This window comes from Cottoperca gobio, chromosome 20 (assembly GCF_900634415.1).
Source record: "Cottoperca gobio chromosome 20, fCotGob3.1, whole genome shotgun sequence".
In the NCBI taxonomy this organism is placed as follows: Eukaryota; Metazoa; Chordata; class Actinopteri; order Perciformes; family Bovichtidae; genus Cottoperca; species Cottoperca gobio.
In genome coordinates, this window is record NC_041374.1 from 1,283,811 (window position 1) to 1,297,637 (window position 13,827).

At 44.7% G+C, this 13,827-nt stretch overlaps 1 protein-coding gene across 1 annotated transcript in view; it reads left to right on the forward strand.

The window, feature by feature from the left end:
* The window catches only part of LOC115025422 (cadherin-20-like), a 59,142-nt gene that overhangs the window by 30,928 nt on the left and 14,387 nt on the right, over window positions 1-13,827 (forward strand). Inside the window, exon 2 of the mRNA XM_029457651.1 lies at window positions 9,556-9,861. Coding sequence (XP_029313511.1) covers window positions 9,643-9,861 — 219 coding nt within the window. The 5' untranslated portion in view covers window positions 9,556-9,642. The remainder of the gene's footprint in view (window positions 1-9,555; window positions 9,862-13,827) is intronic.

Genomic DNA, 13,827 nt, shown 5'->3' on the forward strand with positions numbered 1-13,827 from the left:
GTTACTTTAGTCTTTCATTTCACATTCAGTAGCACAGACAGGGTCAGCGGGACAGAGCAGAGAGTAGGGGTTATGGGGAATGACAGAAGAGGGAGGGGTAAATATCAGAGGAAGGCATACTGTGCCAGAGGTTTGTGGTTCTGCTGCTCTGAGGGCCCACGTCTTCTCAGCTCCTGTCAGCTCATCAAGGCCAAGTCCCTGCCTATCCCCGCTGGAATATCGCATCAAACAGCCCTGGGAGCCCTGGGAGCCTTTTATCCCAAACCTCTGCAATGAGCTGTACACGGATGGCAAAGTTTAACACGGTGGAGTGAAAGTCAATACCATGCCGAGGTGCCACAGCTCAGACACGAGAGAGGGAAACGGGGAAAAGGTCACCAGGAAAATGGGATCTTGAAAGACACCGCTTGTCTGAGACAAGAGCATGAAGAAAGCAGGAAGCCAGATGATGCCAGAAGGAAGTTAATGTCACGGTTCATTCTTTCGACCCTGTGCCAATTCTGAACCCTCACAATTAAGGCCAAACATCTTATTTTTGTCTTTTCTACCAATTACTATAAAGGTTACTTGGTTCAGTTGTGAACTTGGATTGTGTATACAAATCTCCTTTCACGTGTACATCTCTGAAAACAAAGAAACAATAACTTCCTCCGTCTAATTTCTCCGTTGTTTTGACCTATAGCCAAAATCAGACATGAAAAGGCTCGACTGCGCACCCCAAAGACACAGAAGAACTCTTTGCACTCAGGCTTGTTCTGCTCCATGCCATTTTTAATCTTGGGCAAAAAGGAAGAGAGCTGCTCCTCTTATCTTAGATGACATGGAGGCTTTGCTCCGTCTCTCTGGCTCTCTCTCATCTCGTTCTTCTGAAACCTAACTCTCTTTCATGCTTTCCCCTAGTGGTGGTTGTGGTGGCAAACTGATACACTAGATGAGACCGACTGAATTGTGTTTAGGTTATTCCGTGTGAAGGCTGTTACATGATAAGTGAGGGTAAAGAAGGGCAGGCGGCAAGTAGGGTATTACCTTCTTGGGCTGCAAGTCCGGAGCGCATAACTGTTGTCATTATTTTTAATTGCCTGTTGGAGGCACAGCACTTTTAAGAGCTTATTTAACTTTCAATCTTGGGAGAGAGGGTCAGGAGTGTTTATTCAGTGGAGGATCCTCTGCTTTCACAGACCTTTGAAATGTCTCTGGTGAATGGCTATCTACTTATTATGCGACACGACCGACCCGATCAAGGCTTCTTTGGCAGTACTGAAGATGGAGTTGTTACCAAGTTGGGCCTTCTGAAATGTGGGGTTAGTAATAGTGTAGGGAGACTGTTTTCAGTAAGAGATCTCTGCTTTTTTAAGCCATACGGTAAAGTTTGTACTGCTCCTGGTAATTAAATTAAAAGATTTTGTGGGTGAAGGGGTCGAGGAAGGGAGGAACATCAAATCAACGCGTAATACAAATATAGCGACCTGGAGACCACTTGCGTTTAGTAACGATCAACTTAATCACAGTTCCAAGTCATGCCAATATAATTGAAGTTATAATATCCAAAATATTTATATAACAAATCAGTTTCTTAAGAAAACTGTGGAAATGTGAAAAATTGCTGGCGTAGGGTGGGAGAAGGACTCACGGCCACCTAACTAAAATAATATGTTAACTTAACTTAACTAGCTAACTAGCAAATGGTAGCCAGCCAACCTGCTCATCTCCTCGCCGACCCTGACAAACTTTAAACGTAATAATAATATCATTTTTGTGCGATAGACAAACATTTGCATGCTAGCTAGCAATGCAATGATTGACAGATCATTTCCAGCCAATCTGTCAGCCTACTTGTGTTGTGAAAAATGTGACTCTACCTTGTCTATTATTTTCCTACATTAGGAGACCAGATATTTCAATATTTGCTTATTCAACCAACAAATTGCATCTGTATACTTGTGCCAGAGCATGCGAATACTTAAGTCTTAAATGACTGCTTGAGTGAAGAAATTGCCATTAAGACGATCATTTTAGACTGATTAATGGCGTGGTAATTAAATGGTAATTGAGAGAATACTTGAGCAGAGAGGAAATGTAACTCTAACATCCATGAAATCTTTCGGCTAATGAAAGACCTGAACAGTCTGTTGTGTTGGTATAAGGTACTTTGAGGTGACAGAACAAGTCATGGCCTTTGTAAACCTACAGCCCTCAACCTTAAGAGTAGGCGTACTTGATGCGATGCGTGAAAGCACCGTGTCCCTATAACATCCTGCAGATTATCACAAAACCAAAGTCCAGAAACATGCAGAACATAACTGTATCCAATCTATTTCTACGGCGGATCTGAGCCTTTGTAAAGGAACCCGAAGGGACTTGTTTTCCAGACGTCTACCACCGTAACAGACTTTTAAAAAGACAGAGGCCCTTCCATAAGCCCTATAGCTTCAATTTGTTCTGCCAATTATTATCCTCAGCTCGGCCACAGTGATGGAAGGTGTTGTTCAATGAGCCTGAATGCCACCCTCTCTGCGGCCCGCCCCGACAAAGAGGGAGCCCCTGCATTTTTCTGGGGGTCCAGTCAAGCATTTGCTGACAGATTGGTTGAGGCGCTAACCAGTCGGGTCTTCAAATAGACAAAGACGATGTGGAGGGCAGCAGGGAAGGGGAGGCGGCTACCAGTGGTAAGAATAATGACCTGCCAAATGAGAAAGAAGACATTTTGAAAGGGACAGAGTGGGAGAAAAAAAATAACACATTGAACCGATAAAGAAGTACAACCTTTTGACCATCTGGCTCGATGGGTGACAACAGCCTTCATCTGTATTTTTAGAGCTGGACAACAAACCAAATTACTCTGTCAGGAAGATTAAGGAGAGTCAAAGGGCTCTCGAGTGGAGGGGAAAAGAGCAACGTCGTCCCAATTGGCTTTGAATAGTGGGGAAACTCCAAAGTTTGCTAGCTGATATCTGGAGCTCCATTACTTTATTTTGTCTATAAATATAATATGAAAACAGCTCCAACTATGTAATGAAAAAATACAAACCGGAGCAGCAGCCTAGAACTCTTTTTGTTCTGTGTAATATATTCTCATTTCTGTTAAAACACGCTTGAGTACATCTCCAATATGATTTCACTTCCCCAGTCCTTCTCCTCATGAGGAGAAATATGCAAGAGACTCAACTCTGAAAATCTCTTTTTGCTGCATTAATTCCATGATTGCGTAAATGAAACACTGCTATTTTCTCGCTCCGCGCTAAACAGGAATAAGATCTCCGTGACTATGACTAATCTTTCGCTGCGCCTTGTGTGTGTATTGGCGTGCGCCTAATTTCTTAGGATCTTTTTGCCAATTTGGAAAACTAATTGCTTTGACTCTGACTGGGCAAGCAGCAGAATATAATGCAGTTTAAAGCTTCATCTTGTATGCCCATAAATCCCTCTACATGTCCAGCCGTGTACAACACCAACTCATTAAAATGCATTAGGGCAGGTTTGCTGCCGTGAAAGAGAAGGTGATTTCCCCCAACCTCCCCCACCCCCCATCCTTTGCATTTTCTACTTCACTGGTCAGTGATCCAAGGACCCTGCACCCGCGGCAATCTCCACACACACTTCAAAACGTCACACACTGGAGAGTTTTCCTCCACCACGCTGGTCACTTTTTTCACTTGCAAATTCCCTGAGATTAAATGTTTGTGGTGCGTTCAGAGAATTCCCTCCACTGCTGACCATCCAGCACCTCATGTCTCCTTCTCCTCATTCCTCCATCCCGTTGCTTGCCTGATTTCACTCCACCTCTTTGATTCCCACCCCCCTCTCACTGTAATTCAACCCCTATCCTGCCGTCACTTTACCCCCCTACGACTCTTGCTCTCCCTCTTCTTTCTCCACCTCTTTTCAGTCCTATGCATCCTTCACATGCTTGGATTTCTAGATGGCTGGTTTACCCTGGAGCCGGGGGAGGCCGTCCCACTGATTGTAAAGAGAGGGACAATTGGTCCTTCAGTCTGATTGGGTCCCCAGATAGGCAACACCATGGATGAGTGTGCAGACAGCTATGAGAGGCAGAAAGTTGTGGTGACAGTGGAGAAGCAGAAGATATATTCTTAAATATATATATATATATATATATATATATATATATATATATATATATAGATGGGGAGAGGGGAAACTTTACAAAGAGGACAGTGAGAGAGAGCATGGACTCAAGGTGACTTTAGTGAAACTGATGCACTGCAGGCAGTAGCTTTCACAACTGTTACAAGGGAAATTTAGAGAGCGTGCAGGGAAAAGAAGAAGAAAGAGATAAGAGAAGAAGAAAAACGTTTTCCACAAAAAGGAGGACTAAGAAAGAGGAATAAAGTTAAAAAGGTAAGGCATGGAATATTTGCTAAAAAGGAAAATAATCTGACTTTCAACGGTCATGTTTTGAAAAACAGTAGTGCCAATGAGAAAAGCCAATAATACTTTCAAGCTGTAAACAGTGAGCGGTGAGGATGATATAAGGGTGACTGGGGATTTGTCAGCGGTAACTGAGCGCTGACGCTCTGAGTGGAGAAGTCGAGTGCTGAGGTGAATAAGACACGAGGTGGGAGCACTGTTTCAGTACTGCACGGAATCCATGGTTCCTTTTTTGTGTGTGTTAATTGATAAACAATGTTTACAGTCACAGATATATCGCATGTCTGGATGTCAAAAGTAGGTCACAGTGAATATTTGGAGAGCCTTGCCTCAGCCGGGAGGGGGTTTGGTGGCACATTAAAAAAAAACTTTTGTTAACGCGAGCTCAAAGCGTGGCTCCAATTCTCAGCACGTCTGCACTGTCGCTACTTCAAACAAGTCATGCTGAAGGAGGGGAATGCCTATCTGCTTTTTTACGGACCTCTGTTTGGCATTCAGACCTCACTCCTCAGCCTGAGCCAAGGTTCTCGTCTCAAGATGAGAACGTTCTTTTTTTTCTCCTCCTATAAAACCCATTAAGCTATCGCCTGTCTTGTAAGCTCCAGGCGACAAATAAGACACTAGATTGGCATGTGCGTTGTTGTCGGGGCAGCAAGTCTTTTCTCGCCATTATCAGTGTCAGCAAGAGGCAGTGAAGGGTCCCCTGAAATGAGGCGTCCATATTAATAACACCTTTCAGGTTTCTCTGATAGTGCTGCTGGTTGAGATATCTAAATTGGCATTCCAGCAGAGGAAAGGGTCTAATAGAGGAGAGGATTTTCCAGCTGCAGCCATGTGGTATCCAAATCTCCTTCTTGGACAAAACTCCCGAAATTCAAAAGAGATTATAGTGTTCGATATTAATTTGAAAGGATCTGTCCCCGAGACACCGCTGTTTAATTGTGGCTGAGTGACACTGATTGCAAACTTTTCCAGATGACGTTTATGCATGGTGACATCATTTCCATGCACCAGTGGCTGGGATGAATGCCAGTTTGTGTGATTTAATTTCTCCATAAATGACAAGGCTCCTTTTATGGCATCCACTGTGAACTAAATGTGCAATGGAGAGGGAAGGGGAGGAGAAGGACTCCAAGACGAGGGGAAAAGATTAAGAAATAAGAGTTTGACTGATAGAACAACACCGATGTTGGAAAAAGAAAAACAGCAAGGACAATAGAGGCGGGATAAAATGTAGGGTACAGAAGCAGGACTGAACAAACTTCTGAAGCTCACCCAGCACACAAAAGGCAGATAGAGAGTGGAAGGAGGGACGAGTAATTAAAAACACCTTACAGTAAACGAGCCGCAGAGAGGGAGGCGCTTGTCACGGCACAGCGGTGGCGGCGCACACAGCTGCACATGTCGAGGCCCGGGAGCGCCCCACAATTAGAGAGCACGACAGAAGCAGGTTCAAAGCCTGCCCCATGCCGGCGTCTCTGTCCTGAGGGGGGACAGCGTTGGAGGAATGAGGACGAATAGAGGGTAGCGCGCACACACACACACACACACACACACACACACACACACACACAGTGAATCCACAGAGAACTCATATTCATACCCACACACAAACAACTGTGTGATCTTGAGAGTTTGGCCAGAATACACCTCCCTGAGCCTGGCTCTGCCTTTGAAGGCTGCCATCTCTCCCCGAGAGCCAGTTGAGGAAACTGGGTCCCTGCTGCAGGGGATGACAGTATAGATCCTCTTGCTTTAGAAACCAGAAGACCTGGTCATTTCATTCCATCTCTATACACACCGACAACATACCAGAGGCCATACTGCAGGGACAGCCTGCTTATTAAAAGTTAGTGCTGCAGCAGAATTTAATTACGTATAAATAAATCAACATTCAGAAATTTAAAAACTACGCTTGGTTGAGGAATGTGGCTCTTCACGCTCAGCCCGGGAAGTGAAATTAGATTCGCGTCTGTATTTAAGAAAACTACATTTTGTAACAGCACCCACTCGGCTTATTGTACTCGGCTTATTGAAAGACACTTTGTCATGCCAGAGCTTCTAAATAAAAAAATTAATAAAAAAGTGCGTTGATGCAGCCCCTCGTCTGGGTCCGAGATACAGAGCCTTCGTGGTGGCTTCCACCGTGCATAATCAATTGTGGTTAACAAATTAGCCGTGACGTTTTGCCCTGCCAGGGTGGGTGGATCCCATTTTCATGGGTCCACCCAGTTTTTAAGGACCTTTTCCACAGTCTGGGAGGCCTCCTTTTAGAGTCGAGGTAAGAGGAGCACAGACATGGCCACTGTGAAATTAACACTTAATAATTCTCCACATAGCACTAACCCATACTAATGTGCCACACACTGAGCTGGCCCTTGGTAACCTCACTCGGTGAATGGGACCAAAAGGTCTGTGTGAGGTTTTTGATAACACTGGAACTGGAACTAACCATCATTTCCAGTTTTTCCGTCATCAATTAATCTTTTGGTCTATAAGGTGACTTCAGTCCAAAACCCAAATATATTAAGTTTACTTTCACATTAACTGGAGAAAAGAAGGGTTAGGGTTAGGGTTCGGGTTCAAACCTTTGAAACGATCAATAGATGGTCAAAAAAGTTGCATTTTTGATTAATTCACCGTTTCTGAATAGTATTCAGTTTGTTAAATATTAGGTCCTAGTGTGGAATGTGTGTTCTCCAACAAAAACCCTAAACACAAACACACCAAGCTTCTCAAATGCATTGGTGTTTAATTTTATCTGAACACAACCAACTAAAATAAACCATTTTGCAAAAGTATTCCAAGTATTGATTCAGGAACTATCTGAAGAATCTGACAAAATCATCCAAGCCAAACTTTTACCACATTTAAATCTGTAGCCTTCGTCCAAGAGCGTTCCCTTAAGTTATTATACGGGAATGTAATATAGTTATTAATTTGAGCATTACCGACTCATTAACAGGTGGAGATGGTAAGACTATGCCCAGCGGTGATCGCTCAGTCGCTCTGTCGCAGTTGTTCCGGTTTCTTTCCCTCACTTTCACCTCTCTCGCTGCTGTCGGAGCAGTTTGATGTAGTCTGTTGTCAGATCGCAGTTAATGGAGTAGCAGGTGGACTTGGAGTAAGATGATTCAACAATATGGCCCATCATTTTGTCACACCAGCTGCTCCCGCTGACAATCACCGTCTCTTCGACTGCCACTCAATCTCTCCTTCCCTCTCAACAAACAACTTTCCTTTCAGGGGTCTCTCGCTTTTCAAAACAAATGTAAAAATTGGATGTTGCTTTTTCCCTTTGCTATTTTAACTTTTAGCAATTTCTTCTCATACTTTTACACAACAACGCCTCTAAAATGTGTTATTTTCTTTTGAATACAAAGACAGAATGTTTCAGCCCGGTGGGAAAATACCTTCAGTCTTCGCCTTGAGCTTTGTCATATGATTGCTCCTCCACCCTCCACTTCGATCGTCATCCCTTCATCTTCCCATCCCTTTCATTCACAGCTTGTGTGGCAAACACCAGCTGCTTTTTCTTTTTTAAACAAGTGAGATGCCATAAGAGAGATGTGTGAAATGTTTTGCCAACACAATTACATAGCATGTCACCTCATTAGGTTCGACAAAATGGAGCAAAATGCTCGGGCGCAAGCTGTGACCTTTGAGGGGAGGAGCTGAGAGGCGAGGGTTTGTGAGCGAAGAGCAGGGAGCTAATTTTACTTCATAATGGCAACCAGGCGGCTTGAATAGACACAAAAGAGGGGAGCAGTGAGGTCAAGTGTCACCCGTCTTGTCAAGCAGCAGAAAAGGCCCAGAAACACACACACACACACACACACACACGGCCCAGCCTCCCGCTGACAATGCAGACCCGCCCCCCACCCTTCCCTGCCTTTTGTGCCTTTTACAACAATGATTAACTGAGTTTAGAGATTCAGAGTGTGTCTACAGCAGCACAATACACTCTCTCTTACAAAACATAATGAAGTCAGCTCATGAGTCAAACAGTCTCTTTTTCTTCCGCTGGTTTTAATTTTCAGCCCCAAACTTTCCACCTCCCCCTGCGAACAGCCCCTTTGCTTTCTTTCTTTCTTTCTTTTCCTTTATCCCCCCCCCCCCCCCCTCTCGCTGCCTTTTCACCATAAATCTGCCTATTTTCCCTCCCGAGCTTGTTAAAGCTGGAAAGGCGGGCAGATGCCTCCGTCCTCCTAAAACATGAAAACAAGATGCAGCTGGAAAGAGGCAGCGTAGGCGCCACGGGCTGAATGTGAAAAAGGTATCGATTAGCTCAATCGATGCGTAACCTTAAAAAGCATCACCTGCACAAAATGTGCGGAATTGACCCCGCTGATCTTAAAGATTTGTATGATGTTTGTATTAAAAAGAGCAATGCAGCGGGAGATAGATTCAGGCAACACCATAGGGGCCTTCAAAAACCTGAAATGTAGAGACAAAAAACCCCAGTACACTTGTAATGAGCGGTGTGCAGTGCTGAAGGGAACATGTAGAACATGGTGTGAGTAAAGCGGCGCAGTGGTGTTAACAGAAACACTAGTCTCAGAACATCACACCCCCGGGCCTTTTACAGGTGGTGTGAAGGAGCGCGCAAGCTCATGACAGTAAGAGGAGGAGAGAAACTGTGGTTTCACTTATTTTCTTCAATGTGAAATGCCTGATTGTCCCGAGCTGGAGGGAAAAGAGGCTGAAGCTGGTGGTTGCAAAGTGCACAATCATTTCGGATTTTTCCTGTGGGCTCCAAAAAGTGACGTTAGTTATTACAAAGTTTTATGGAAATTTCTGGAGTTTCAGCAAAAATAGATGTGAATTGATTGCAGGCTCATGTCTACTACCTCTGAACATTTTGGGAAAAATGCTCATTTGTTTTCTTGCGGAGAGTTAGATGAGATGATGTATACCGCTCCAGGTCTGTAAAGTGTCTGTGTGTTAAGTATGGAACTAAAGGTTGTAGGTCATTAGCATAGCTTAGCATAAAGACTCGAAGCATGGGGAAAACAGCTGTAGTCGAGGGCCAATCTGGAAGAATGAGAAAAGACTGTCATCCGCAGGTTTCCTACAGTGCAAAACGGACCAGGCTTCAGTTTACGACAAAAGGATGACGGTGTCCAAAATCTGAGACTAATCTGTCCTTGTCTTTTTCTTCTCCAGGACGGCAGCAGTAGCCAGAAAGACCCAGAAAACAACCCGTGAAGAAAGAGGAAAGGTCTTTTCAAAAATACTACTCTGTGCTTAACAATGGGAGACCGATTGCATCTTCCAGCAGTTGCCAGAACCTTGCTCCCTGTGGCCCTCTGCATTGTGACCCTTCTGCCCCTCAGCATTCTGGGTAGGCCGGCAGAGGAAGAAAACACAGGTAGCTCCGCTCTGCTCCAGAGGGTGAAGAGAGGCTGGGTGTGGAACCAGTTCTTTGTCCTGGAGGAGTACACCGGACTGGAACCGCTTTATATTGGAAAGGTCAGCGTTACCTACGTACTGTATGAACATGCATCATAAATACACACACATAAAGGTAACCTGACGCAGCAGATGGGTTGTAACACAGAACCATCTGAGAAGCAGTCATTAGAAACGGTTTGGAAAAGGGCAGGCACTTTCAAAAATGACTTGGCTTTGATTGATTGTTAGATGGGTTATCCAAACTAGCTGGAGCCAGTCCGTTGGGAGAAGAGGGAAAACATATGTTCCTTCAGTGCCGTGCTTTGCTCTTCTTTCTATGAAGAAATACTTGTTACTGATATGCTATTGCAGCATCTACGCTAAGCTCTTTAGGAGCCGCCATCGTTGTTTTGAACGAACAGTCGCCTCTCTGTTGCTTCACACACACACACACACACACACCTAAACCTGGCGTCTTTGTAGCTCCTTACAAGACGCTAATTGGTCCAGACACAAACGCATTACTTGAAGCCTGACATGATGGATTTTCATGTGATCTCATATTGTGAGGATCCCAGCTGCAGTGCAAGGTAAACATAAAAGGTATAACCTGGAGAAAAGCAAAGCATTGAGGTTTCTCACCTGGTAGGGCAGGGGTCGGAAACCTATGGCTCGCGAGCCATATATGGCTCTTTCGATAACTCAGACAATTTTGAGCTGACATTTTTTAACATGATTAACAAGTAATAAATAATTGTACTGTGTCATTTTAAAGTAAAACATTTAGCAGCCGATTTGTTTTTAGTTCTCCCCTCTCCTTTCCGTCTCTGGCTGTAGGTTAAGGTGTGTTCACACGTGTGTGTGTGTGTGTGTGTGTGTGTGTGTGTGTGTGTAGGGGGCAGAGCCCCGCCCTTCGCGAAACCGAGCAGAGGAGAAACTGCACAAAGCAAGCAGTAGACCGGGGGGGGTCAAACTCAATCACAGAGAGGGCCAAACACGGTCCACATTTATTGAACAGGATACACATATTGGATAAAGTGCAAAAAGATATGGAACATATTTAAGTTAACTGCAGACGGGTTGCTGAGCAGTTCAATGTAAATATCTGAGCTGCAAAGTCTCTCAGTCGATCAGCAGAATGCTGTCGGGAACACAGCGGTGGAGATGTTTGTCAGTGTTTGGAAACACGTAGTGACCAAAGTTTCCTTCTGCATCCGAGTCTCCCACAGGCAGCTCGGCATCACACATGTCCGTGATCACACGGCCCTGAAGCTGCAGGTTTAACAGTGAGATGCTTCGTTGTGTCGCACACACAGTCCCGCTCACATCGTCCCAGAGATCTGTGGTGTGTTTCCCTTTGCTTTCCAAAAACTTTCATTTCATTCACATATTTAGATTCTTCCTCAAATGTCTTCCACCGTGGTTGTGCCATGCATTGATTTAATTACCAAAACCGGCGGGCCAGTTATGACAGACATATGATAATTTCTCGCGGGTCGGATATAATTGCCTTGAGTTTGACACCCGTGCAGTAAACACTGAAACGTGCACATTAATGAGATAAATAACGTAAGCGCTTAGTTTATTTAATAAAAGAGCACCTGTTCAATGAAACACTGATACCTCTATTAGTACTCAGAGACGTGTTATATTAAAAAATGCACGCATAAAGTTGCATTCAAATTTATATGGCTCTCAAGGAATTACATTAAAAAAAAATATTTGGCTTTTATGGCTCTCCCAGCCAAAAAGGTTCCCGACCCCTGTGGTAGGGGATCATCTGTTCTGCGTGACCTTTCCACTTGGTGTATATGACGGTGCTTTGGTGTAGGCGTTTCAAAAGGATTTCAAACAGGGGTAACCAACAGATCTATAGGAGAGCTCAGCAGCCTGGAGGTCATATGCTGCTTGGCCAGTACTGAGTGCATGAATGCAAAAGAGAAGATCATGGGTGGACTGCGTCTATACTAAGACAGCCTCTTCTCTCCCCACTTTGAACCAGAGCCAGACAGCAGTGATTGAGTTAATTGACTCGAACCGAGGCTTCACTCAATCGGCCCTCATTCCACAGAAGTGGACGGCTCATCTGCAACACAACTGACATGCTCGAAAAAGAGCGGACGAGAAATACTCACAAAGGAGCACTTTGATCGCTCAGTCTCTAAAGTGAACTCAACATTAGATCAATAGTTGTAAGGCCAGTCGTCATCAGCAGGGAGACACAACAATCTTGCAAACTGCAGTGGACATTGCCATTACATTACTAAAATAAGTGTTTTTTGACGAAACCTTTCTAAGTCACATGTGTATAGTGTGTGAGCCAGAGCTGCGTTGCTAAAATGAGCTCTCCGGAACATTAAGTATCCTTCACTGTCATTAGTGCCATCAATGGAATGAGCTAATGTACTTTAGTTATGACTCTATTTTCAATCCATTGATGTTTAACATTTCTAAAACTAATCTTATTTCTTTAGTGCTTTAGTCTAATATAATGTGAATGAGGGAACAGGAGTGTCAAACATGCGGTCCGGGGGCCAAACCCGGCCCGCCAGAGGGTCCATTCCGGCCCGCGGGATGACTTTGCAAACATTAGATCATAAAGTAAAATACTGTTTCAGATACCTGTGACTAAATGTGTTGTGCCTTTGCAGATACACTGATCTGTAAGTTGTAACACACATGTGTAAATGATAAACTGAGGCACAATACTGGACCCTCTGGCGGGCCGATTTTGGCCCCCGGGCCGCATGTTTGACACCCCTGCCCTAGAACAACAGTAATGGGCCGATGTGTGTGCAAAACATTCTGTCAGAGATCGGATGTAAGATCTCTCAGTGCTCAGATGTGGAAGCGTTGATACTTTCTCTTCCTAAAGATCTGCTGCTCTGATCTTAAAACACAGATTCCAGACCTTCACCTTTAATTGAATCCGCCGCTGCCCTCAGTATTCCACATCGACTTTTAAAACCCTGCGCCACACGTCCTCTGAAATTTCCCTTTTGAAATGATGCAAACCTGCCTAATTAGAGTTCTTGGAATGACTTCCCCTCCGCCGCTCAGGAATACCGGGGGAAAAGCGAGATTCCAAAAAGTCATGTGCTCGGACCAGATAGAAGAGTAACAAGCCCTGAGAGGGTACCACGCGCTGTAGCATCAAGTACTGCATCTACTGTAGCAAGATCACTTCTATCTTACCTCTTCTTCTTTCACATTTATCGTTTCTTCACCGATTCTTTTTAAAGCCCACCTTACTTTCCCCATGCTGAATCAAACAAGTGACGCTGACAGGCCGGGCTGCTTCCCCGAGAGCCACTCATGGCAGAGAGGCATTATACGATATGACAAAGCAGGAGAAACATGTACTGTAGAGATGGTTTCTCCTCAGCTCAGCCTACCTTGCCACTCCTCTATTCAGGAGCTTAGTATTCAGAGTTGTGGGGATGTCGGAGGTTTGGGCTTTGGGCCGGAGCGGAGACGGAGCAGGTAATTGATAGCCTGAGTGTCAAACTCTTTTCATAGGTTTGGAGTGGAGAGGAAGGATCAGTGCAGGAGAAGGCGGACGAGGCGGAGGGAAGGCAAGCGGCCTGAGATAAATCAACACGAGACACGGGGCAGAAGCCCACAATGGGGTGTTGATTAAAAAATATATTCTGGGCCGAGCTAGGATGCACGGCACTTTCTGGAAGTGAGTGCAGGTGGGCACGTTGTCCGAAGAGATAGGAAACGCTGTATAGTCTGGCTGCTCGGGGAATGATGGGTATTGTGAAGTTTGCTGCTGAACTATTACCAGAATAACAACAATGAGTGGTGTGTAGCTGCAAACTTTTAGCAGTTTGACAACCTTGGCTTGGTCGTTTCACCGCATGGTGCGGCACGGCTCAACTCAAGTCGCTCTTTTTTGGTTTTCCATTAGGACAACCTGGTTCCTTTTTAAAAATACCACAATGGACGAGGTTCCACAAGAGATGACTGGATACCGAAAGGTTAAAACAGTGCAGACCACCGACTGGAGAGAACCGTCACGGGACATCCTGTGTTTCTAAA